Consider the following 27,789-nt stretch of genomic DNA (forward strand, 5'->3'; position numbering starts at 1 on the left):
CTGCTTACTAATTTAAAAAAAAAATTTAAAAAATTTTAAAGATCGTCCAAACAAAATAAATAAATAAAAACCATTTCCCGGGAGCCTAGGGGCTTATGTGCCATCTGGTCCTAGTTCTCAAGACCATTTAAAATCTGTTTTCTCCTGCTTCTCACCCAAACGAATAAACAAACAACCTGCTCTTATTTTCAACCGCTGTTTATTGAGCCACATGGTACAAGGTTCCTTTCGGCTGTTAGTGAATTGCGGTTAAGGAGTCCTGGACATGGAGGCAGAGAGGGTTGGGGGCGGGGGCCACCTTACAGCTATGACTAAAGGGGCAGGAGAGTGGCCAGCCCCAAGGCACCTTGCAGAGAGGAATCTGGGCACACAAGTACTCCAACCTCACTCTCCTCCCAACCTCTGGTCTCTCCCAGGGCCCCCGCTGGCCAAACCCAACTTAAAACCAGTGGGCATAGAAGGTTTTGGTCTTGCCCATTGAGGTCAGCTTTCCAGGATGCAGTGCAGGTCTGAGAAGGAGAGTGGACGTGAAGAGGCCAATGAGACATCGGAACAAACCACCTGGGTCTTGCTCTCAAAGGGCAGAGACTCTGTTGAGGGAGGCAATATCGCCGGGGACTTAAACTGTGAGGCAGAACGTGGTAAGTGCTTTGATCTAGGGAAACGATCATACGGGAAAGAGGGGATACGGGAGGGCTTCCTCCAGCTGGACCTAGAAGGATGAGCAGAATAGAAGCCAGTAGAAGATGGAGGCCATCATGGCCGAAAGGAAGAAAAGCAAATCCCATCCTAAGAGTTCAGTTTAATTCACCATTCACTTATGGAAAGGCAGCTAATGGTTGTGGAAGCACCAGTTTCAGCATGAGAGGAACCTGGGATTCATACAGCTGTCCCCCTTATTCTCAGGGGATATGTTCCCAGACCCCGTGTAGATGCCTGGGACTGGGGATGCTACCGAGCCCTATATACTATGTTTTTTTCCTATACATACATACCTATGATAAAGTTTAGTGTATAAATTAGGCACAGTAAGAGAGTAATAACAATAACTAATAATAAAATAGAACAATTATAACAATATACTGTAACAAAAGTTATGTGAATGTGGCCTCTCTTTCTCTCTCCTTCTCTCTCTGTCTCTAACAGGCAGGTAACATATACACTGTGGATACTCTAGTAACTAACAGGCAGGTAACATATACACTGTGGATACTCTAGACAAAGGGATGGATGATTCCTGTCCCTGGCAGATGTCATAAGATTTAATCACGCTACTCTGAATGATACGCCATTTAAAAACTTTAAACTTACAAATTTTTTATTTCTTGAATTTTCCATTTAATATTAATATTTTTGGACCATAGCTCACTGCAGGTAACTGAAGCCACAGAAAGCAAAACCGCTAATAAGAGGGGGTGACTACTTTCATAACTCTACGGCGTGCCTGCTTGGTGGCCTTCAGCAAGTCACTTAACATCCTTGACTCCCCATTTCCTGGATTTTGGGGAAGCCTCAAAGAGACAGTATATGTATGTCATGACACCTTGTGTATGCTATGACACCTCGTGACACCTGGCAGGGGTTGCAGATACAATCCATGACCCTAAAGTGACCAGACTTACGTCTGCCAATCATAGACACACTGGGAACCCAAAAGTCAAGTTGCCATTCAGTCCATAGGGCCGGCCTCACCAGGCCTTCACGGGGTGGGTCCCCAGCTCCTTTCCCTTGGTGTCTTGGCATCTGGCCTCCTTTCTCCTCCACTCCTCCCCTGCCAGGGCCCCTATGCCGCCCGGCCCATGCCTCTGCAGTCCCCATTTCCAGCTCCGTCCATTTTGGACAGTAAAGGATTCTCCCCAGCTTGAATGAAGCATCACTCTACAAGATAAATAAGCTCTTTCCTAGTAAAAATAGGTTACATCTCACAGCATAACTATGAACTTAATAAAAAACGAAATGAGACAAGCAAAACCCTCCCATTGAAGGGAAAGAAGGACAGAACAAGAGGAATAAAAATGAGAGTGCCTCGTTCCTCCCGTCCCTCGTCTAAAACGCGGCGTCCCGCACGGCGTGCTCAACAAAGTGGTGACATGCTCAAAGGCAAATGTCCTGTGGTCGGGCCACCCAGATTCAAGTCCTTGGCCACACCACTCCCTAACTCTTCCACCCAGGGCAAATGACATAAGCTTGATGAGTCTCAGTTTCTTCATAAAATGGGAAAGATAATAATGCCCACTTTGTAGGATGACTGTGAGGATTAAACTGATTAGCCAATCTAAACGTCTTAGTGCCTCACGCATTACAAATAATAATCATCATGATAATTAATGATAATACTTGGACCTGTCAAACACTGTGTTCTCTGTCAAGATTATCTACAGAGAAAACAGCCATGTTGGTTACTGCAGTTTTCAAAAATATTGTGATCAGTGAAGAGAAAAATGCTGGGGAAACTCTGAGGAGAAAGTCATTAGGAAGCCTTTAACCTCGTCAGGCGACACCTGCCATCAGAATCCCAGAGGATGTAATCTAGGACTTGGCCCAGGCGTGCTTTGGGGCACAGTGGGGTGGGGTGGGATGGTTCTCTCGCAAGGACTAGAGCAAGAGCAGTCTGAAAGTGACTCAGAGACACTTAAAGTGACGGAATGGTAAGTGTACCTGTCAGCTGGCACTGGCTGTCAGCACATCTCTGACCCATTCACCTTCACCAGCCTGCCAGGAATGAGTCAGCTAGGGCAGGCCTGTCAGACACACACGCACACACACACACACACACACACACACACACACACTCACTCACTCACTCACTTACACAAGTGCACACACTGCCCTTTGCCCTTCCAGGCGCTGCTCACAGGTGATAGATACCTCCTCCTCTGCCCTGATGACACTTTGACCAGATTACACCAGAACAGAGAGACCAAAAATTAAGTAGGTGCACATACACAGGTGTGTGTGGGGGGGAGGTTGGCACGGGCTTCATTTTCACAAAGTGTCTCTAATGCTTCCACTGGTAATGTTATACCGAGTGTCATCACAGAGATAAACTGCTATGGGGGCTAAACAACAACAAAAAAATTTAATACTTTTCCCCCCACCTTCCAAGTTCTTCCAGTTGGGCTAAGAATCAAATTAACAAAGACAGAGTAACAAGGGAAAATCAAAGTTTTAATTAATACTTGTACATGGATAATTCACATAAGTATGAAAATTCCAAAGATACTGACGCAACGTTGGGTATAAAGGACATTTTTGGGATAAAGGAGAAGGGGGAGGTATTAGATTTCTGAAGTGAGAACGGGCAATTGACAGGTAGTTGGGTTAGACCTCAACACACTTGGCAGACAAATTCTTGCTGGGCAGCTCAGAAACAATGGGAGCAGGGGGTTTCTAGCTCACAGGCCCCTGCCTGAAGCCCTCTTATTTACCATATTTAATGCAAATTAGGCTAAGGCTGACATCCTAAAACCTCCTTCCTGAAGCTGGTTTTTCTGTCTGAAACTCTTGGGAAAGAAAAGGGGGAGGGGCAAAGGTTCTTTCTGAGTCTTGTTTCTTAATCAACCCCTTAAAGTCAGTATCTCAAAAGGCAGCTTCGGAGTGGCAAAACTTTGGTTCCCTTCACTGCCAGGATTGAAAGAAGACATTTCCTATATAACTTGTATCCCAACACCAGACCACTCTGTCCTTGGCGCCCTATAAATTGATTTTTTAAAATAGAAATCCTGTTCTTATCCTGTGAAGAGCTCAATTACATTGCATTGCAATTTTTTGAGGGTGCTCAAAGTGTTAATTTGTCACATTAAATGTGAATACAACAAAAGCAAAGATTTGGGGGGATTTTGTTCTTCCCTGTAAGCCCTGTTTGTAGAAAAGTGTCTAGGGCTGAGGCGTAGTAGCTACTCAGTTAACATTTGTTGAACAAAGAAATAAATGAAATGTAGACACTTTAAATATTCCACCATTTATGTCATGTTTGGCAGTCTTCATTAAAAAAGAAAACTGTAAGCCTCGGGAACAGGAGGTGGCCGAGGGTTCCCAGGGCTCTGAAAGAGCCTGACAGCGGTACTTCCGTGGACACTGCTCTTATTGTCACCGGAGTCTTCATTGTTAACTAATAGGTTCTCGGCTTCTCAGCCGAAGGCACTTTAGTGCTGCTTCCCCAGCCCATCCCCCTCACAATGACTAAGGGGTGGCTACTGGCATCTAGTGCCGGGGAGTCGGGGATGCTAAGTGCCAGGAGAGCCCCGACCACAGAAATGTCAGCGGCGTCTGGACAAGCATTGCCTGGGTTGTCACCTCCTGACGGAGTCTGCCTGTGTCTACACAGGGTCTGACGCTAACTGGGTGTTGTAATAAAGGTCAGCCAGAGACTGGAAGGGACAGGGTAGAGGAAAGGTTGGGGGGGGGGGTGGGGACGGGCAGTTGCAAGAAGAAAGGGTTGCTGGTCGTGGGAAGGCCTCCCTGGCTTGTCAGAAACCCAGTCCCTTGCACCCTCTGCTGCTCCCCGCATATTTCAAAGAAAGGCTATGCCAAATTGGGATGTACTGAAAACTTTTGGACGAACGGAAAGATCCGAGTCCAGCCAGGAAATTCCCAGGGTGGGTCCCAGGCCAGAAGCCAGGGCCCGGCTGGCCCTCCGTGCCCTCTGGGGAAGACTTCTGCAAGGTCACGTCCCAGTGCCCTGCAGGGAGCGACGGTGGTCCCAGGAGGCCGGGATTTGCGCCCCGGGTCCCCGGCGCGCTGGGAAACCGCCCACGTGGGCCGCGCAGGCTGCATTTCCGCCGCGACCGCGCGCTCGGCGCCCGGCCCGGGTCCTCGCGCGGCCCCCGCGCGCCCACTAGGTGGCGACTGCGCTCTAGCGGGTGCCCCTCGGCGCCCGAGAAAGCGACAAGCGGAGCCGGGCGACAGATCGGACCCGAGCCTCAGGATTCCGGGCACGGAAGGGCAGCGCCAGCGGCCAAGGTAGGATTCCTGAGCCCCTGGCGACCCCCTCGAGCCTCTGTGGTTGGGGTGGGCCGCGCGGCGGCCGCCGGGCCCTGCTGCGCTGGACAGACGCAACCAGAAAAGTCGGGGCGGCCACACGCGTGGTGGCGGACGGGCACCCGGAGACCCGCGGTCTCCAAGCCGGGCCTAGGGGCGGAACGGAGCACCAGGTCGCTCGCAGACAAACATCCTCTGGAAAGCATGCCCGAAGCCCAGAACAGCGTGTCCTAAGAGGAGAAAAGTGTTCCTGTCGCCAGAGCGACTTCAGCGTTGGAGCAGAGTGCTGATAAGGGCCAAACAGCCCTTCTCAAACTTGGCTGCACACTGCAATCGCTTGGGGAGCATTAAAAAAAAAATGCTGATGCCCCAGTTCCACCCCACCAGAGACTCAGATGTAGGTGGTCTGGCGCTGGGCCTGGGCATCTGGATATTTAAAAGCTTCCAGGAGATTCCAAGGAGCCGCCAAGTTTGAGGACCCTTGTAAAGGGCTGGAGAAAACTCCAGGAGGGTTTGTGGCAGAACAGAATGCTGATTCTTCTCCTCCTTTCATGCGCCTTTTAAGCAGGAAATATCTCCAGGGCCTAGGAACCGTCAAACCCAAGATAACAAACCAACGACCTCCCTCCCAGTAGGGCTGCTTCTGAAAGGACCGAACTGGAGGGTGGGCAGGGAGCATTCACAGCGTGGGGTATGAGTGAGGACTCAAGAGGGAGAGTGTGTTTGGGGGGGGTGCGGATCCTCCCTACCCTGGTCCCACAGAAGTTCAGGGGCACGGCCGGAGCTGCCCTCCTCTTGCTGGTGAATGTGGCAGAGCAGTCAGAAAAGAGCACTTGTTACTAATCAAAGGACCCCCCGTATTTATATATCAGCAAAGCAGTGCCAGCATAGCCTTGGAGTCCCCAGAGCCAGCCCCTCCTTATGTGTGACTGCCGAAAACTCACTAAACCACTGAACCACCCCTAACCTCAGTTTTCTCATCTGCAAAGTGGGCATCATGATAGTATAAAACTCAGAGTTGCCGTGGGAGCTTTTAACAGTAAAAGCTAATGTTTCGCTAAGGGTGTACCCATGCCAGGCGCTGTGCTAAATGCTTTCCGTGGAGTCCTCGCCACAACCCACAAGGGACTATAGTTACCGCCTTGGACAGCTGATGGAGCCGGGGCTCAGGGAGGCCAAGGGACTTGCTCAAGGTTATACAATAATAAGAAGCAGATCCCGTATTTGAATCCAGGCAGTGTGACTCCAGAGCCATCTACAAAAGTTCGATTAAAATCTGTTTCTCTTGTTGACTGAGGGAACACAGCACTGAGAACAGGGCAGGCTCGTGCATGGGGTGCTCTCTGTAAACACTGGCTATCATTGCTGGCAAAGAAGCACTTTCTCTGCGTTGACTCATGCGTTCGTTCATTCAAAATGTATTGATCGTTGAGAGCCTAATATGTGCCAGGCCGTTTGTCAGGTGCTAGAGATAAAATGGCGAGATGAGTAAACCAGCCCTCAGTAAACACACACTCTGCGGAATGAGAGAAATGAGAAGAAAGTACAGTGGCTCCTCAGGATCCACAGATTTCCGTATTTACTAATTCTCTGACTTTGCTGAAATGTATCTGTAAGCCCCCGATCCGTATTCGCAGCACTTTCACAGTCATTCGTGGCAAAAAATTTGAGTCATGCACGTTCCCAGCTGAGGTCACAGCAAGGGGAGGCTCTGCTTCTTGTTTCCGCTCTCGTACCGTGCACAGGTGTCCTTGTGGTCTATTTGGTGCTCCGTCTTTTTGCATGTTTGTACTTTTTGGTGATTTTGATGTTTAAACTCTCCCCCAAGCATAGTGCCGTCTAGCGTTGTCATGCTCAAGAAGGCTGTGATGTGCCTTACGGAGAAATGTGTGTTAAGTAGATTTTGTTCAGGCGTGAGTTGTAGCCACGAGTTCCATGTGAACGAATCAACAATATATATTAAGTAAGGTGTCCTTAAACAGAAACACACATAAGACAAGGTTAGGTACTGATCTGTTGATGGAAATGTGGCCAGAGGCTCACAGAAACGTAACCCTATATTTGCGCTAAGAGCAATGATTCCTTATTTGCTAATTCCATGTTCGCGGCAGGTAATGAGAATCGCCGGTCATTAGACGTTACTGCCCACGCAATGAAAGCTGGAGAGGCTGACAGAAAGGGCCTGCCTTGCATTGGGGGTCAGAAAGGCCAAGGAGCAGCCAGACAAGGGCGAGATGAGAGAAAAGTGTTTCTGTAAAAGCATGTGCAAAGGCCCAGAGGTAGCCAAAAGCTTGGCAAAGTCAGGGCACTCGAGGAGAGTCAATGTGCCAGGAGTACGGTGGGAGCAGAGATGGAATAATACGACAATATGCTGGAGAGAGAGGCCGGTGCCAGGTGGCACTGTGTTTTGTGGGCAGCTCTCATTTCATCCAGTTAGCACAGTAATCCTGGCAGGCTGGGCAGGATCGTTTCCTCCTTTGACAGATGGTGAAATTGATGCTCCACGCACTTAAATGACTCGCCCGTAGCTAGACCGCTGGTAAGCAGCAGCCCTCCCCCCGTTTTAATTTAATGTTGAACAGACATTTGAGAATGGGTCAGAGATCTCAGGACATGGTCCTGGGCTGGAGGTTCGGTTTGGTTTGGGGAGGAATGAGTAGCTAAGTGGCTGCAGAAGCCTTCGAGCATAGATGAATCCACCTGGATGGTGGGCCAAGTGTGGGGAAGAAAAGTTCTCATGTCTTTTTAAAAGTAACAATATTTCTGGTATAAAAACATTAATGCCTCAGTGAAAGAGTCCTAGGTACCCACAGCGGGCAGAAAGAGTAGTGAGGATGGTCACAAAAATGCAGAAAAAGGACATGTGAAGGGCGGATCCAAATTGCCAGAAATACTACGTATGTTGTTGGGGGGCCCGTTCATGGGACAGCAGCTCTCAATCTGCCTCTTATGGCCTCAAACGGGGCTCAGCAAACATTTCTATAAGGGGTCGGATAGTAAATACTCTGAGCTTTGTGGACCAAATACTTCCAGTTGCAGCTGCTTGACGCTGCCATTGTAGTGTAAAACAGCCATAGATGGATAGAAACAAATGGTGTAACCGTGTCCCAATAAAACTTTATTGATAGACACTGAAATTTGGATTTTATATCATTTTTCTGGGTCACAAAATGATAACTGTTCTTTCCATTGTTCTCAACCACTTAAACGTATAAAAATCATTCTGAGCTCACAGACTGTACAGACACAGGCATGGAGCAGGCTGTGGTCCACGGGCTGTTGTTGGCTGACTTGATGTAGAATCGCGGACCTGAGGGTGCCCATCTAGTTGAATCCTTCCCTGAGCCCTGAATCTCATCGAACGCTCTCAGCCATTTGTCGAGTGCCCCAAGAAAATGAAACTGGCTCAGCGGGCAGCTCATTCCATAGCTGGGGTTTCCCCAAAAGTAGATCATGAGACGAGGATTTGGGTGCCAGGAATTTTATCTGGGAGGTGATCCCAGAAAGCCCAGTGAGAGGGAAGGGAACCGGGGAAGGGAGGGCAGCCAGGAAAGGATGTGGAGATGAGCGAGTCTCCAACTGGGCTCAGTCCCGCTGAGGATCCCTGGAGAGACTGTGTGTCCCCCGAAGAGGCAAGGAAGCTGGGCCATTTCCTCACCTCCCATCCCTCACTGGTGGAGAGTTGCTACACACATTCTCTCTCTCCTTCTCTCTCCTTTTCTCTCTCCCCCCGCCCCCTCCTGACCTGTTTCACACACACACATCCTGAGGCAGGCAGACGGCGCTTCTGCTTCTGGAGACAGCAGGTGCCCTGCATGGTTGGGGGGCGGGGAGTGGCGCTTAATGATGATGGGTGGGCTACAAAGTGTTTTTGATTGCTTTCCAAAGTGTGCTCCTCACACCGCAGAGACCCTTGCGAGGTGACTTGGCGGGGGAGAGAGTCAAGGCACGTGAAGTGAAGTCTCAGGGCAGGCGTTCCCTTTCCAGTCTCGCCCTGCCCCTCGGCAGTCCTCTGCTCCAGCCTTACCGGCCTTTCGCTTCCTTGAACTTGCCAGACTCTTCCTTCTGAATACTGACAACAAAAGAAGTCTCAGTGAAGTACTAGAATGTTCTTGTAACACTCTCTGTCTTCCTTTCTGTGGAAGTGACTGCAGTCCTTGATTCAGGGCATGGAGCAGGCACCAGTAGCTAAAATGTTTCGTTTCATGTTTATGTTTACAGTTTCCACCTATACAGGGCAAATGTTACTGGCTTTTCATTTACAGCCGTGATATAAAGTTAAAAAAAAATAAATTCATATGAATAATGTGTCTCCTTAAAGGCGGTATGAGACTGTAATAAAAAATAATGCCTAGTGCTGTTCTAAGCGCTTTACCTGTATAATTTAATTACTCCTCCCCACAACCTCATGGGTTAAATACTATTTGACGTAGGGACTATTATTAGCTGAGAAAACGGGCATAGGGAAGTAAGTAACTTGCCGAAACGCATCTAGCTAGTAAATGACAGAACTGGCAAGTGAACCCAGCGGTTCCAGCTCCTGAGTTTCTGCAGGATTACACTGTTTCTCATAAACTTTTAAAAAAGAAAATATAGGAGAAGATGACATCCGAATTACTGATCTTAGAGGAAAACTACCTTTAAAGATTCCTCTTTTTTATCTAGCTGAACTCCGTCTCCCTGTATCTACTGCCCCTTGGTTGTCAGGTTTTCCTTGGGGACCCCGGAGAACAAATCGACTGTCCCCTTTTCATCACTACAGTCCCTTCGGATATTTGATGACAGGGACCTGGTGGCCCTCCCGGATCTCCTCTCCTCTAGATGAAACATTGCCAGTTCCTTCTGCTTGTTCTCTATTGTGCGTTTTTGGCACCTTCCCCCCTCTCACAGGGCCTCTTTCTTCCTTATTCTTTTTTATTCAACAGAACTTATAAAGTTATTTTTGTTGCTCTTGCACATTTTTTTTGCAGGGCCTCCCACAGCTCATTCTGAGCTCGGGGTAAATAGCTGTGGTCGGAATGATTGCAAATAGCAGCCAGATAGTGGTGTCCAGAGGGAGGCTGGTCATGCAGAGAGAACCCTTCGGGGCCAACATCACAGGATGCTGGAGGATGGTGATGTTCCTTCTTGGCAGGCCGAGGATGGCGCTCCTTTAATGCACGTGTTGCTAATCAGGCTGAGAGGGACAGCCTGAGCAAATTCACAGGAGCCTGGTAAGGAAGCCAGACCACAAGTATATTAAATCACAAAGGGACAAGCACTGTGAAACGGCCTGGAAACTTTATGTCAGCTTGTCAGCTCATTCTTTCCCCTGCAGGAAGGTCCACATGGAAAGCCAAATTCTAGTTAGGAGGCTGGTGTTTATAGAATCAAAACAAGGCAGGCAAGAGGAGTGATTGTAATAGCCAGGATTCCAAGGTTTTGAATCTTCCAAGGGTTACCAGGGTCCAGCATGGCAGCATCGCCGGTCCAGCTCCCCATCCCTGTACTCATGGTAGACGTGCCTAATCAATTACTGAACCTTTGCCTCCTACTGCTCCCTGGACCCACCTTGAGATCCTCATCAAGAGAATATTCTGGGGAGCCCTGGCCAGCCCTCTGAGCAAGCTGTGATGCTCACGGCTCCCAGAGCTCTCAGTAGCTTGGACGATGTGGCACACAAGGCAGACTCTCACAGACCGGCCCTTCTGTACCGTTCTTTCTAAGCTCCTCCCACATCACTGTTTCTCTCTGCCTAATATTCCTTCAGCTTATGTAAATACAGTTGTCTTTTTTTCCCCATTGTCAAGTCTCGAGTTGATTTCCAGGCCTTGCTCTTCCTACTTTGTCCAGAGGCACACCTTGTCCTGTCCTTAAGAACTTTTGCAGGTCAGTAATCACAGACGTGGTGTGTACATGCCACCGATACACTCTCCCTGCATTTTGGGGTGACTTGCTGCGTACCTCCCAGGAACAACTTCTGGCAACCAAGAAGCAGTTTGCTAGGATGTTGGGTCCCCTCCACCCCTGCCCCGCCATTATAGAATTGGCAGCATCACCATTTTAAACTTTTGCTACCGTTTCACTCTGCTATGCCTGGAGTCTGAAGTGCAGGGCTGCTCGAGAATGCAGGGCAGGAGAGGAAAACTTAGACACTAAACCCAACAAATCACTCAGTTTGCTGTTGTGAGCGTTGGTTATGCTTAAGTGGAGAGCTACGAGTCTCGTGAATTTGGAGGAAACAGACCTTTCACCAGCCTTAAAAAATGTACATTTCGTACATGGGCTCTCTTCCCACCTGTATAAAGAACCTTGACTTACCTAAAAGGAAGATCAAGTGCATCTAGAGAATCCGGGGCTGCTGGGGCCACTGAGGGAGGCTCCCCAAGAGGAAAAGTGGGCTTTGAGCTCGGGGGACACTCAGGCTGACGGGAGATGCAGTTCTCACACGCGGAAGGTTATCAGTCTCAGGGACTCCTCAGCGAGTCCGACGGAGGAGAGGCAGGCAGTGTCCTCGGTGCCAGCAGATATCCCTGAATCTGTTGCTTCTCTGCCATCGACAGGCAGGGAGCAGGGCCGGATTCATTCACAGCTCTCGTCGACCTGTGCGAGTGCATACCACAGAGCCGGAGTTCTGGGGGTCCACCCAGAAATTGGTATTCAGTAGACTTTTTTTTTTAGAACAGTTTAGATTTATAGAAAAATTGAGACAATGATACGGAGCATTCTCGTACATCCCATACCCAGTGTCTCCTATTAGCAACACTAACCTACCAATATCGATACGTTCTTCTTAGTATCTAAAGTCCATAGTTTATTCAGATGTCCTCAGTATTACCTAGTGTCCTTTTTCTGTTCCAGAAGCCCATCCAGGATAGCACTTGACTTTTAGTTGTCATGTCTCCTTAGGCTCCTATTGTCTGTGACAGGTGTATCAGAATTTTCTTGTTTTTGATGACCTCGACAGTTTTGGGGAGTATTGGTCAGGTTTATTATAGATAAGCCCACTAATGGGATTTGTCTGATATTTTTCTCATGATCGGACTGGGGTTATGGGTTTTGGAGGGAAAGTAAAGTGCCATTTTCATCCCACTGTATCAACGTGACTGGTCACTGTCGATACCTTGATCATCTATCTGACTTAGGGTAGTGTTTGTCAGATGTCTCCACTGTAAAGCTACTGTATTTCCCTGATCCATACTGTACTTTTGGAAGGAAGTCACTACGTGCAGCCCGTGCTTAAGGGGGTGGAGAGTTCTAATCCACCACTTTTAGGATGGGTATCTCCGCGATTTATTTGAAATTCTGTGTGAGAGAGTTGGCTTTTCTCTCGCTCTCATATTCTTTTTTTTAATTCATAATAGTATAGACTCATGGATTTTATTTTATACTTTGGGTTATGATCCAATATTCCTTTATTTTTCGATGCTCAAATTATTCCAACTTTGGCCACTAGGAATGGAATTTGTGTTTATAATCTCGCTCCTAAGGTATTTCTTGTATGTCAGCATTCGAGACCCACGCAGGCCTGGGTTCGTAGCCCGGCTCGACCAGTTCCTGGCCACTGTGTGCTCTTCGCAAGTTGCTTAACCACTTGGGCCTCAGTTTTCGCTACTGGAAATGGAGCTACTAGTATCACTACCTGCCACTTAGGGTTGTGGAACAAGATGCACATGGTAACTCTGTAAATAGAAGTAGTAATTATTGTTAGTTTGGCATTCAGTTCCTTCTGGCTCCAGAAGGTTATGAATCGAGGCCAAATTTGCCTCAACAATATTTACCTTCCAAGATGACAGGCCAGTGTGGCAGATGTCCCTGCCCTGTGTCACCTTCTCCACGGCCTCCTCCTCTCCCTTGCCGACCCAGTATTCTCTCCCAACTTCTGCCTTTGAGTCACACTACCCTCCAGCCAAACAAATCACCCACCTAAAGCGCCCTCCGCCAGTGCTATATATCTGCTCATAATCCTCACTCCCTCCAGCCCCTGAAATAACCACTTCCCCTGCGACATTGCCCGACAGCCAAGCAAGAAGTTGCCGGTCCGCCCGTTGTGCCTGCTCGTGCCTTACAGCCCTATCCTTGTAGACCCGCATCAAAGCAAGGGGTGCTGTCCTCCCCAACCATTCTCCTCTTCATCCATCTTTCTATCCCATCTGCATTTCTTTCAGTCTGATCCTGTTTTGCACCTGTGGTAAGTTTCGGCAAAACAAAGGAAATAGGGAGGAAGGCCAGATCCTGGTGCTGACTGGGCCTAACTGATAGGCTGTGAGGTGGACACCGAGGTCAAGGGGCTGGGTCACTTCATATATATAGTGTGTGTGTGTGTGTGTGTGTGTGTGTGTGTGTGTGTGTGTGTTTAATAATAGCCATTCTAACAGGAGCTCTTGGTGATTTCGAGTTGCATTTTCCTAATAACTAGTGATGGTGGGCATCTTTTCATGTGCTTATCGGCCTTTTGTGTATCTTCTTTGGAGAAGTGCCTATTAAGTTCTTTGCCCGTTTTTCAGTTGGGTTGTTCTTTTGATGTTGAGTTCTTTATATATTCTGGATATTCATTCCTTATCGGATATATATGGTTTGCGAACATTATTTCCCATTCTGCCTTTTCATTCTGTTGATAGTGCTCTTTGAACGTTTTAAATTTTGACAAAGTTCAATCTACTTATTTTTTCTTTTGTTACCTGTGCTTTTGGTGTCATGTCCAAAAAATCATTGCCAAAATGAACGTCATGAGGATTTGTTTCCTCTATGTGGTCTCATAAGAATTTATACTTTTTGATCTTGTGTTTCAGTCCTTTATCCATTTTAGGTAATTTCTGAATATAGCATAAAATAAGGGTCCACCTCCATTCTTTTGCACATGGATGTCCAGTTTCCCTGACACCGTTTGTTGAAAAGGCTGTCCTTTTCCTGTTGAATGCTTTCGGCACCCTGCTGAAAGTCATTTGACCATATATGTGAGAATATCTTTCGATGTTCTCTATTCTATTCCACTGGTCTGTATGTCTGTCCGTATACCAGTAGCACACTGTTTTGATTACCGTACCTTTGCAGTCAGTGTTGAAATCATAAAGTTTCAGTCCTCCAGCTTCATTCTTCTTTTCAAGAGTGTTTTGGCTCTTTAGAGTTTCTTGAGATTCCATATGAATTTTACTATAGATTTTTCTAGTTCTGCAAAAAAAAAAAATGTCAGTGGGATACAGATTGCATTGAATCTGTTAATTGCTTTGAGTAGTATTGACATCTTATATTGTCTTCCAATCCATGAACATGGGGCCTTTCCATTTATTTGTATCTTCTTTAATTTCTTTCAGCAATGTTTTGCAGTTTTCAGTGTCCTACTCTTATACCTCTTTGGTTAAATTTATTTGTGAATATTTTATTCTTTGATACTTCCACTTTTTGAGGCTCCTGATATTACGAAAAAATATGTAACTACATAACTGTATATATGCAAGTTATGACTGTATAACTATATATAAACTATATAAATATAAAACAAGACAAAAGAAATAAAAAACGAGATACCAGAATGTTGGTCAGTTTAAACTGTATGACCCTCTCTGTGTTTCTCAGCGATGGCATATGTAGATATTGATAGGATTATATGGAGTCAAAACCTAACTTTCAGTCCCTTCATGAATGCGAAGTCCCCCTGTTTACTCGCCCCCACTATGATGAGAAGAAAGGACCTGGTGGTTTCTCTTACTGGGGTAGGAGTGAGAACAGCATAATATTCCCTCAGGCGGGCCCTACTGACAGATCCAGCAAAATGATGATGTCACCATAGGCCTCATCGAAGCATTTCCCCAGAATGTGATGCTGACAACATTAGACCCTTTCCAGTCCTCAAGATAGAAGACCCCGGAGCCCCAGGGTCATGGGGACCTTCCACCTGGAACAGAACCAGTAACCCAGAGGTGCAGATGAACTAGAACAGCTCCCACCCGCAGTCGTGTTCAGCTGGTGGGGATTTTGTCAGCTGTGTTTCTGGCCCACATCGGTTTTAGTTCAAGGAGCTGCGGGAGGACAAAAGGGGAGGGAGCAGAGTCCAGGGGCCATCTCTCCCCAGCGCCCGATGGCTTCGAAAGGGCAGGCTTCTCTTCTGTCTTCCCACTGTCTCGGGGCTGTCTTGATCTCAGGGTCACCAGTGTAGTAAACTCCATTCTTTTTCAAGCGTTGGATTTATTTTGCTTCTTGTGTTTTTGGCCAGTGGGGATGTACATGCAGCACACACACACACATGCACACGCACGCATACGCACACAGAGCATTCTATACCACTCCAAATGTCTGCGAAATTCATAGGCTTCAGTGTCTGGAGACACAGTCCGTCTCCTTTTCTGTCTTCTTTCTTCCTCCTCCTCCTCCCTGCGAAAGCCTGTTGTTGTCTAATCCCCAGCCGGAAGTCCCCTCTGTCACAGGGCCACTTGTTCTATTCCAGCTGCTGCTCCTGCAGGTCCCAGCCAACTCTTATTTCCATGGCAACTGAAACTCATTTTTCCATCCCTGCATTTCCACTTTGGAAAGGAAACTCATAATAGTCTTTTAAAAGAAAAAAAAAAAAATCGAGCTACATCTGGCACAGGCAGCTCGGACTGTACAGAATTCCCAGCTCTCCTGAATCTCTTGCTGCCCTGGTTTCCCCCTCCCCTACTTCCGTTGCCCGCCTCCACCGCTCTTACTGATCAGGGCTCCTGGCTCAGAAGCAGGTTTGAGAAGTCCGTGTGGGCCCTTCTCTCTCTCTTTCATGCAAGATGACTTAGCGCTTTGCCAACCCAAGAAAAGGAAGGGATTAGAGACTATTCCATTGTATCAGGTGATGCTGACCTGCTCACTAGGGTGTCCGTTTATTTACTCTTCTCCTGGACTGAGAGATCAGAGGTTGCCTGGATACGTAATCATGTCATCTCCGAAGAGGAGGCTCTCACTCTCCGACTCTCGTGTTATTTGAGCAAGATTTGATGAATACATTTTCAGTGTGGTGGTTTGGCTGGCATTACATATGTGGGAGCCTAGGTGTATCATATGAAGGGGCTTGGGAAAGCATACCCCTCTCCTTCCTTGCTGACCTGGCCCATCCCTGGTACCTAGATCCCACCGTTGGCTAGGAGGCCATCAAATGCACAGACCATTTTCTATTAAAAATGGAAAGTGTATGTTACGTTGTGGCCAGCTTGGACACTTGCACACCTAACACTGTACCTTGCACATAGTAAGCGCTCAATTAATGTGTGTTGGATTGAACTGATGTCTTAGCACACAGTGGTTCAACAGATAACTTTCTAATCGACATCTGGACAGAAATGCTTCTGGAACTGAACTCTGGATAGACACACTTTGGCAAGAAGGGATTAAAAAAAATTATTAGTAAGCAAACACTTAAAAAATTATCTCACTCCCCTGCACCCCACCCACGCCACCATCGATAGTGCAAAGTGCAATAATCTGTTTGTAGTATAGCAGTTGGTTCTTACGGCTGCTCAAAAAATGATGTATGTTGGAGAAATGAGGGGTGTCATCAAACACCTCTCAGAAGGAGACACTTTCTCTAAACATGGGTCTTTATCTCTAAACATGCTCCCCCCCTCCCCCCACGCTCCTGCTGCCCATGTGAGCTGGGCCTTTGGAGTTACTCGTGATGTGGTTTTGAACACAACGTGGGGGAAGAGCCCCCACGGTCTGTTCAGCTCTGGCTATGAAAAATACAAGCTGCGTTTGACTGAATGACAAAAAGAAATCTGTTGAGCCAGGAAGCGTAGTAAATACCGTGACTCTGTGCAAATGTGCACAGCCCAAACAGCTTTTTCCAGTCTGGAAAAATGAAGAGATTTGTCTGTGCAGAGCCAGCCAAGTCCCCACCCCTCCTCCCTCTCCCCTGCTCCACCCCCACCTCCTGGCAGGGCCTCCCACCCTGCCCCAGACATTCAGTCATCAGCTTTCATCCTTTGTGACTTGCTCTGCCCCAGGAAATAACATTGCTCAGGCTCCGGGGAGCCACGCCACACCACCGGCCTCTCCCGAGTGTCTTGGAGGGATGTCTGTCTGGGTGGGTCGTGCCAGTCCTCTTAGACCTTGGGCACATTTGGCTGGCCACACAGTTGTCCAGGAGGCAAAGCTGCACTGGTGTCTCGTCTTCCCTTGCTTACTCCCTGCTCTACCTGTCCCCATCAATCCTTCCTCTTTTGCTTTGAGAGAACTTTTATCCCATCCCTACTTTCATAAGACTGTTTAGGAAGGAAGATTTGCACAAGGTGAGGGTTTAACAGCCAGCACTCACTTCAGGCTAGTGTAGGCGGTAGAGGTGGAATGGGAAATCTCTCAGTGACTCAGAGAAACCAGGCCCGGGACGATCTTTGGTGGGTACGGTTTCTAAACACGAGGGAAAATCTGGGTCTGCATCTTGTCTTGAAGGTACAGTTGCATGGCAACTATGCTGTTGTTTTCTTTGACGGTGTGTTTGCTGGACAGACTGCGGGGCAGTAAACACCCACCCTCTGGCACACTGCACCAGGGACAGCAGATGCAGCCGGCAGGTCGGTGTGTTGGAAAGGGCACTGAAGTTGGGACTGAGCAATGGGTGTGCACCCTGGCCGCTACGAGTAGCGAGAACAGGGCCTGTCTTCTTCAGCACTGTCTCCCCAGCGCTTAGCACAAGCCTGCCAACAGCGAGTGCTCGGTCGGTGACTGCGAAGTCAGTGGATGAATGAATGAAATCATGAATGAGCCAATAGCCTCAGATACTTTTCTTCTTTGAGCTTCAGTTTCCTGAAGCTCGACACCCTGCCCAGATCACCAGGCAAGTGTGTGTATGTGTGTGTGCGTGTGTGTGAGAGAGAGAGAGACCAGACCGGGAGAGAGAGAGACAGAGAGAGGGGATAAGGGTATGGACGTTCTTCGTCTTCTATAAATTATAATGGAAAAGCCAGTTTATCCCAGATTCCGTGCTTTACCCTTAGTGTTTATTATCCTTTATCAGAAGGAGGGACTGTATTCCAGGGTGTCCCCTGAACACTTAGTTCTCCCCCATTCCGAGTACCCTAAGGACAGAAGAGCATTAAAGTGACTATCAGGTTGGTCCTGTTAAAAAAATAAATAAATCAGCTCAGTAATTGGAAGATCCGATTGGCTTTATTTGATGATTCATGAATCCGGCAGCATCCCACTGAGAAAGCAGGAAGGACCTCTGAGGAGCTGCACAAAGAGGAAGACTTTCCCGGGCAGAAGAGGGAGCAAGGAGGAGCTTTTCAAGAAAAAAGAGACTGCTACAAGCAAGGTCCCTTCCTCTGGGGGAAGGACCGGGGTCTGTCAGGCAGATGACCTCACTGGGGCTGACCAGGCGGTTCCAGGTTGACTGGTTAAAGGTCACGTTCCTGCGAGAGGCCGAAACTGCAGTTAAGTCTTGGTTTGCTGACGTGGGGCTTAGCACGAGTGACCCCATTTTGGGCCTGTTGTTTCTCGTTTTAACAGCCCCGTGCTTGGTTGCAGAATTCCCCCGAAGTCCTCCCCAGGATAGAACTTGCTTTAGCTCGAAGAGCAGATTTCCATCAAGTGCTAGGCGGAGCCGACCTGCAGATCTTCACCTGTCTGTGCTGTTTCCTCTGCCTGGAAGGCTCACCTTCCATCCTCCGTGTCCAATCGCAACCCATCTTTCAGATCTCGGCGTAGACCGCGCTTCTTCCAGAATCCGCTTCCCCACCCCTCCCCTCGGCCTTTCAGGTTACGCCTCCTCCTCCCTGTGTCCTTGTCCGCTTCCCCATCCGAGCGCTTACCCCGCACACTGCAGTTTCCCATTCGCCTGTCTGCTTCCCTCTTCAACTGCTGCTTTAGCCCCGAGGTTCAGGATGGAGTCTTTGGTCCGTCGATACAACCTCAGTGCATATGACAGTGCCAGGTACTGAGAAGGTGCTCAATAAATATATATTGATTTAAATGTATAGCAGTCATGTGTTGGGAAGATGGGAGAGAGACTGGTTATCACAGTTCCCTAAAGAGGAGCGTATTGTATTTACTGAAATGCAGAAACAACACCTCTCCTTCTACCAGAACGGCTTGTGAGGAGCAAAGCGTGCACATCCCTACACGCCCAAAGACGCCCAAAGACGCACGCGCACGGCCCGCGGCTGAGGATCGCCGGTGCCCCGCACTTGGCCTCGCTCTGAAACGCCTCCTCTTGGCTCCCCGTCCCACTCTTCTGTCTCATTCCCCGTCTAAAGGGAATTACAGGAAGAAAAGCGCTTCAAACTGGCAGAGTAAAGCCAGTGCCGGGGGAGAGATTCGATGATCGCACCTTTGCCGAAAACCTTTCTTCATCTCTCTCTGCCCCCGATTGCACCATCCCGTTGTAAGGAAATTCTACTTTTCTTTATTATACACAATTCAGGGAGACACCCGAACTCTTAAAAATAGCTTACAGCATGGTTCTGCCGGCTCTTTGACTTTTGGCAAATAGCTCTCAACTCTGTGCCTTAGTTTCCCTCTTGTCTCTGTCACAGAGGCGAGGAACAGAAGCCGTCCTTGCAGCACAGTATGTTTTGGGGGGATGATTAACAGCTCCTTAAGTAACTAGTCATGATTCTGTTGAATATGACGGAAAGGAAGGGGGTCACTTGGTTCTTCTGTGAGTGGGTGAATTTCAAGTTGTTTGGATGGGAGCCAGGGCCTGAAGTGACAACTTGCCTTACCCAGAGAAAAAGTTCCCAACTGGCCACAAGAACTGGCCTTGGAGAGAAGAATTTCCGAAGGGGATGGGAGGGCTGTTAGTGATGACCCAACTGGCAGCAGACACAGTGTGATAAAGTGACAGAGGCCAGAAAGTGTTTACGAGCCTGGGAACAGCAAGCTGTCCTACTTCCTTCAAGGCCTTCCTCGCTGTGGCTTCGCCGGACCCTCTGCCTGTCCTCCCAGCTCCGCCTGCCACCTGCACCTGTGGAGACCCCGGGCGGGCTTGCGCCCAGACCGCTAGACAGATTTTATTTAGCTCATGATGTCGACCTTTGCGATATTTTTTATTTAATCCATTCCCACATTAAGAGACTTCGTGTAAAATCCAGATCTCCACTTCTTTGGGAAAAAAAGGACGATCTGGCAGCACAGGGGTCACATTCTGTCACGACAGTAACCAGCCAGTTGTGAGTTGCTGCTGCCCCTCAGAGAGGACTTACTGTCTCCAGTCCCCGCTCCCAGCACCCATTGCTCCTCCAGGCTGAGGCCACTGTCAGCTGCCTTTTAGCATCTAACCCGCCCCCCCTTAGGCCATTTATATTTTGGAGGTGGAGCTTGAAGGCCCCTGAAGGTCTGTGACTTCTGCCTGGGTGAGGACTCCCTGCCCCTTAGGCCCTTGGTGGTGCCATAAGCTACCTTCCTGCCCTCAGCTGATGCTGATTTGTTCGGTATTTCAGTGCTGAGGGCCCTGTGCTCTCTGTCTTTAAGGGGTAAGTTGCCCTTATCGTGAAGAAAAACAAGGACTCGGGCTAAGGAGCAGGCAAAGACCTGTCCCTCCCTTCCCAGATGACACACCGGTACTTCAGCAGTAACCTCTGGGAATCGTGCCCGTGACTTTCCTTTTCTCTATTGCATTAGTGACTTTCAGAAAGGACATCTCAGTCAGCTAAGGGAAGCAGATGGCACTGGATCAGGCTTCCTGCGGGGCGAGTGTTTGGGAGAGAATCAAGGCTTTCCTGTGATTTGTTTTCATACCTGGTGGGCTTTGCTCTCCCAGGTCCTCGAGGTGTGTTCTCCTAAGGAAAGAATCGGGCCTCGCGTAACCTTGATCATTGAAATATCTGTTCTCCTCGCCCTTCTTTCATAAACAAGGAAATTGGAACAGAGCTCAGAGAGGCTTTTTCATACGCTATAGGAAAGAATGAGCAATGGAAAAAGGAAATTGAGAGCTTTGGGGAGTTTATAGCAGAGGAGCGTTTGAGTTTGAAATCGGAGCTGGGGATCCATATGTTGGGGAGGAAAGGAAAGGGAAGAACAGCCACACGCACAGGGCTTCAAGCGGAGGGGAGGAAATAGTTATGGGAAAGGGGGCAGGGAAGCCCACGTGGGTCTCCTTTTATCAGACCCACATGTTCAGACAGCAGTTCTCAGGATGCCCATGAAAGAGTCCAGAGCCTGCTGAGCTAGACTCAGTGTTTTCTTAACCACCAAGGAGCACGCGAAATCAGTGGCTGGGAGCTTTCCACCGGGCGCTCATGGCTCTCTGGGGCCCGCTGGAGTCTCTGCCACACCAGTCACACACAGACTCGGCTGCCTCCAGGCGAGTCTTGGAAATAGACAGGACTGGCCCACCTGGTCCCCATCCCTGCCTCTGCTGCCCTCTGCCCCAGGCTGACCTTGGAACATGGGAGTTGGAAGACCTAGGGTCAACTCTCAATTCCCCCTGGGCATAAAGGACAACCTCCCCGAGCCTCAGTTTTACCATCTTTAAACTGGGGGAAAGACCTTTGCGATGCGCATGCAAGTTATGTGTAAAGGACTTTGCAGTGAATAAAGCATAAAACATGTGTTTTAAATTATGCATCCTACTTTTAAAAAAATGACTGTGAGAAATTTCAAACATATGCTCAAGTAGACAGAATAAACCCTCACGCACTAATAACCTGGCTTCCACAATGATCCATTCAAGGCGAATCTTATTTCATCTTATCTCCACCCACTTTCCCCCTCCCTGTGTTATTTTGAAGCAAATCCCAGATAATCGTATTGTTTTACCCCATTTTCAAACTCACATGGCTGACTTGCGCACTCAACCAGTTGAAACTTACCCAATCCTCAGATGTCCCTTTTATCTCTCTGGAGCGCCACATCCCCCATCTCCACCATGCACCTGCGTCCCAAACCCCTCTCAAAGCCATTATTCCTATAAAACTCATGACTGATAGCAGCTCGGGTTGTGAGACCCAGGAGGCCTGAGATGTATATGCATTTTATCAGAGCCCAGGATCTTTGGAGAAAAGAGCGAAACTCGAACAGGTGGACACTGAAACACCAATCCTTGGAAGGAGGAGAAGATACTGGACCATTCCGAGCCCTCCAGGCTCTTGATGTCAAGCTTAAGCCCTGTAAGAATGGACTCAGCGCCTCCTCCGACTGGTGCTTTTATCCCAGGAAGAGACCGCCAGTGAGTGATGGTCCTCCCTGGACCACAGGCTGCAGCAGAATGAGGGTGCTCCCCTCCCAGCAGGTGCTATGAGTAGGAGACTCGGGTCTCTTCCCAAGTCCTTGGGGAGTGGATTCACGTTCTGCCTCCGCTGCTTACATCACATAGCTTCTCTGTGCCCCCATTTCTACTCCTCGTCTGTAAAGTGGGGGTTACAGTTCTCACCTCACAGTTGTTGAAAAGGGTGAATGAGCAAATGCTGTACCCAGCAGGATTCTCTTGGTAGCAAGGGATGGAAAATCCAACCTAAGATGCCTTGGACCAGAAAGGGAATTTGGGGGCTCGCCTTAAGCTGAAGAGTCCAGGGGTGGTAAGAGGGTTGTGCACCCAATTTCTAACTTGGGAGGGAAGTGGGGGGTGTTCCATACCACCAAGGAATTCTCTGTGACACCAGCTGAGTGTCCTAGAATTCAGCTCGGTTCTGACACTATCTACCCAGAGAAAGTGTCAGATCTCACAGGTTAAGGGCTCAGTCCCAAAAGACTCCCCAACCCCCACCCCCAAACTTCACATGCCAATCAGAAGTCCAGGTTGTCACCTGTGCATCTGACTGATCAGCTATCATCAGGGGTCCCCACGATCCCCATCTTGGGTTTGATTAATTTGCTGGAATGGTTCACAGAACTCAGAGAGTTTTACTTACTGGATCACTGATTTATTGGAAAAGGATGTGACTCAGGAACAATAGATGGAAGAGATGCATAGGGCAAGGTGTGGGGAAAGGCCCCAGCCTTCCTCACTGTCTCGGAGCATGCCCTCTCTCCCCTAAGTCTCTATGTGTTCACCAACTCTGAACCTGTTCATTTTGGGTTTCTATTGAGGCTCCATTCCTAAGGCACGATGGATTAAACCATTGGCCATTGGGGACTGATTTAATCGAAGTCTCCAGCACCTCCCCTCTTCCTGAAGGTCATGGGGTGGGACTGAAAGTTCCAACCCCCTAATCACATGATTGGTTCTCCTGGCTACCAACCTCCAGGCTTAGGTGCTTTCCAACTCACCTTATTAACATAACAAAAGGCACCGCCCTCCAAATAGGGAGATCGAACCAGGAATTGTGGACAAACACCAGATACACATATCTTATTAGAAATCACAATATCACAGGCGGACATGACTGGATTTGGGGTTCAAAGGTCAACATCAGGACTTGGTCTCTCTCTACTTCTTGGCTCTGCCTTTTGTGTTTCAGCTTTACTTTTGGGTTCCTGTGGTAAGGAGTCGACGATGTCAGTTTTAGCCCCTGTAACTTTTCAGGACCTCCAAAGAGAATGTCTTTCTCAAAAGGCCTAGCAGAGGTCTCATGGACCTCGGGTGGGTCACGTGACCATTCCTGAAGCAATCACTATGGTCCAGAAGAAAGAAGTACACTTAAAATTATGGGGGACAGTTGGGCACAGTTACCGAAGTGAAGATGGAACAGTACCGGAGACAGAGCTGAAGATGCTCACTGAAGATGCTCACTGTAAACGCTTAGTAAGTCTCTGGGTGCATGATCGATGCTCATATGATAATTCCCTTGTATCTCACAGAGCATTTTGAATGTTTTTTCAAATACATTCTACCTATTTAATCTTATAACAGTCCTGTGAGACAGACGGGAGTGCAGGTATCATGTTCCCATTTTACAGATGGGGAGGTCGAAGCGCAGAGCCGGTAAAGACCTGCTCACAGCCACTCAGCAGGGGAACGTGGGCTTGTCCTGTAGTCCCACAGAGAGGTACCTGGCCCTGAGTTCCCGGGCAGACCCATGGGCACCGGAAACGGGTATATCGGGTGTGGGTTCAGGGCCTGACGTGGAATCTGGGCCAGTTTCTCACGTGTGCTCCAGAGTAAGCTGTCTAGACTAGCAGTAGTCTGGTGGGTCAGGTACCCATTGTTGATGGCCTGGCGGGTAGCAAAGGAAAGGGCTGGTGCATAAGCCAGGACGCTGCCACCCCAGGGACACCCTCGTGACTGACTGAGTCCCTTTACACTGAGAAGCTGGGCACAAGAATTGGTTTTCCTCGTCCCAGAATGAAATGTCAGTCTATGAAAACGGTGTTGGGGGAGCGGGGGGCGGGAAAGAAGCAGTGCCAGTTGCAAGGCTGACGTCTCTCAAGGGAGATGAGTCCTGGAGCCAAGAGCGTCCTTTGCCAAGATGGAGAGGGAGAGCAGAATCCGTGGGTCAAATGGGACGGGTTTGGCCAGAGTTCCCAGGGTCCTCCTAAGTGGGAGTGCCGGGATCTCCGAAAGCTTTCCAAAAAACGGCACCCCCGTTCCACGTCCAGGCTCTGAACATGTTGATAGAGAGACAAAGGAATGGCAGAGAGCCAGGGTACCACCTTAATTATCACTTAAGCTGTGCGGAGGATGTAGCTGAGTGTGGGGACAAAATTGGCTTCCTCACTGAGCCTGGAAGAAGGATGGAGCCCAGCAGAGCCCTGTGGACAGCTTTCCCACGGGTTTCCAATCAGATAAGTCATCCTATTGCCATGGGCAGTGAGAGTAGAGACAGAAAATGTGTTTAGGGAAAGTCCATCCTGCTGGAAACCAGAAGCCAGGAAAGCATGTGACCTTGGCAAGTTAGAGCAGCCTCTTCTTGGGTGAATGCGACAGAATGTAACAGTGGCTTTCTCACGAGGAGGCAGTGGGGATTCAGAGGGATAATGTGCGTGACAGCCCTGGCATGTAGTAATGGCTCAGTAAAAGCTGGCTGTTTCTGCGTACCGTCCAGGTTCGTGGCAGGTGGCCTAGCTTTTCTCTCGAGCACGAAGCCCCGGCCCCTGAGTCCTGCTGTGCTTGTGTATCTCTCTTTCTCTCCAGCTGTAAAAATTTATGAGAATGTGGGTGTGCAGTGGCTTCTCAGTTCTTGGCTCCTTCCCAGGTTGTGTTCTCCCGCTCGGGGGCGGGGATGGCAGACATCCTCTTCGCAGTGGTGAGTGCCCCCTTCCATCACCCCCCGTGCCCTGTTCCAGCAGAGTCTGGCTCAAAGTTCAAAGCCGAGGTGGCTTTGTTGAGTAATTCGGTGACACGGCCTGCCATCTAAGGGTGAGTCTCACCCCCACACACCCGTTTGCTGAGCATCTGCTCCCCTGTGTTTTGTGGTGTGGAGGCTGGGAACAGGCACGCCGCCCCAGCTGACCGCGGTGAGGCTGAGCTGCCTTCCTCTCCCGACTGCCCCGGGCTGTCCGGCTCACACACGGCCCCCTCGGCGAGGTTTCGGATCCGCTCCCAGGCCGATTGGCACGGACTGCATCTGGATTCGCACCAACCTCTTCCTCCTGGGGGTTCAGAGTGTTCTTGGAAGGAAGCCTGGGAAGGGAAAGGCCTTCTCCAGCATTCCCTGTCCCGTCGTTGGCTGACAGCATCACACTGAGCTGCCAGGAGCTCTGCAGTCAGACAGCCCTGAGTTCAAATCTCTAGGTGACCTTGGGCAAGTTGTTCTCTCGGCTTCAGTTTCCTCGTCTGTGAAAAATACGACAGGAACAGGAACAGGATCTGCCCCATGCAGTTACTGCCACGATCCTAGGAGGTACTAACCGTGGCGCACTCACCCCATGTCTGGTACGCGGGGCATGCTCGAGGGGTGGCAGCCCTTGACCGTCAGTGGTGGGGGAGGGATGGGCACCGCCCCGCCTCCCACATCCAAAGCCTATTGTAGTTACTGTAATGTGGCCAGCATGATTTGGTTATATGCAAACTCCTTTTGGGCAAGGACTCATTTGTGACTCCCATGCTTGGTGTGGTGCCCGGCTCTTAAAAAGCACTCAATGTTTGGAGTAAATAAGTGGCGAACAATGGAGTGAGGGGGTCTCTAGCGAGCTGCATCTGTTCCGGGCTATTTTCTGAACTCTAGGCTGTTCTTCCTGCAACTTTCTCCCCTCCCTCCCTCCCTCCTTCCTCCCTTCGTTCGTTCCTTCCTTCCTTCCTTCTTCCCTTCGTTCCTTCCTTCCTTCTTCCTTCCTTCCTTCCTTCCTTCAGCTTCCTCCTCCCTCCTCCTCCTCCTCCTTCCTATTCCCTTCATTCTTCTTCCTTCCTTCCTTCCCCGTTCCCCTCTCTCTCCCTCCCTCCTTCCTTCTCGCTTCCTTCCTTCCTTCCTTTTGCCCTTCCTTCTTCAGACTTTCCTTTTTATTCCTAAATGGAAATAGCTTCCTTCTTTTCTGTCCTGCGAGAGCATCATCCCTTGAGAGCCCTTCACCCAGCCTGAGAGCTGCAATACCTCTTTCAAATCGAGTCTGTCCCCTGACTCATTCATTAAAATGCATAGGGCATGTGACCAAACTGCATAATGAGTCTCTCCTGGGGAAGGCTCGGAGGCTGGGAGACACTGCCAACTGCAAAGGCAAATACTCCCCCCACCCCCAGCTGGGGATCAAGCTCATTGGCCTGCATGTCCTGGGAAGGCTGAGGCTGCTGTTCATCTCCTGTAATCAGCCAAGCCCTGGAGAGCTGCAGCCTGGCAGGCTGTGCAGTCTTGGAAGCTGTGTTGCTTTGGAGAGTCCAACCCGTGACCTATTCTCAACCTTCCCCCACCCCCGCTGCACCAGAGTTTTTCATTTGTTGAAATACATCTTTAACTACACAAGTTATAAGTGGATGTTTTTTAACCATAGACCTCAAAACATAAAAGCAAGCCCCCACTGACAACTCCCCAGTACTGCGACCTCGCTCTGTCCATACGTAGGAAGCAAACAGATAAATAAACCTGATTATCCCCTGACTAGAAACTTCTGTTTAACGGTTTTCCACTATAATATCAGAGTCTTGAAGAGTGAAAAGGGTGTCAAAATCCAATGATTCTCGTGGTGACCTCCGAGGCACTAAGGCCACACCTGTGCTCCCCTTTCGAGTGGTGAGCCTCTCCGAACCTGCTCATTCATGTCACTGTCACTTGGGTAATGACCTATTCTGCTAGCCGTGTGGCCTTGGGAAAATCAGTAAGTTCCCTGAATCACACGAAATCGCCCGCATAACACCAGCACCTTCTTCACTGGGATGTTGCGAAGCTTCAGTGAGCTATGCCTGGCACACAGTCAAGATGCAATTAATGTTGGTAATTATCGTCATCATCATTTTTACTCTAATCTCTAATGCTTCATTCATTCGAGGAGTATTTTCGTGGACCCCCTACTGTGTGTCAGGCGCTGTCCTCGATCCTGGAGGAACAGCAGTAGAGGCGTCAGACGCGGTTCCTGCCCTCAGGGGTCTTAATATTCTAGTACGAATGCGTCTCACCTTTCTGTCTCATGAGCACTTTGTTCCCCATCATGTCACGTGGTCCTCGCTAATGCCTTTTAGTCGAGCAAAGGCAACACGATTGTCCCCTTTACATAGACAGAAAGCTGAGGTTTAGAGAATGAAGCTCGTGGGACAGCTAGAAACTGCCCGACTACCCCCTGCTCTGGGGCTTTCTGACTCCAGTTTCTGGAGGCACTAATGATGGTTCTGGAGACTGGGGTAGGGACCCATAAGCAGCTCCCAGCCCCCTGAAAGCCCTGATTCCACCAGCAAGAGCACAGAGAAGTGGCACTGCCTTTCGTGTGACTGACAGTCGCAGTTAGTTCTGTCATGAAGTCAGTCAATTAACTGGGCTTTAGCCTGGTGCCAGGCTCGGGGGTCTCAAGAAGATGTTTTCAATGAAAAAGTGCTTGCTCCAGCCTGTGGCCCATGGGCCCTGGCTT

General features: G+C 49.1%; 1 protein-coding gene across 1 annotated transcript in view; it reads left to right on the forward strand.

Annotated features, from left to right (window-relative positions):
- Positions 1-496: 496 nt before the first annotated feature.
- The window catches only part of LOC120617385 (uncharacterized), a 64,239-nt gene continuing 36,946 nt past the window's right edge, over positions 497-27,789 (forward strand). The window contains exons 1-2 of the mRNA XM_039881088.1: positions 497-641; positions 4,359-4,962. Coding sequence (XP_039737022.1) covers positions 497-641; positions 4,359-4,962 — 749 coding nt within the window. The remainder of the gene's footprint in view (positions 642-4,358; positions 4,963-27,789) is intronic.

The sequence above is a fragment of the Pteropus medius genome, unplaced genomic scaffold (assembly GCF_902729225.1).
Source record: "Pteropus medius unplaced genomic scaffold, Ma_sr-lr_union100, whole genome shotgun sequence".
In the NCBI taxonomy this organism is placed as follows: domain Eukaryota; kingdom Metazoa; phylum Chordata; class Mammalia; order Chiroptera; family Pteropodidae; genus Pteropus; species Pteropus medius.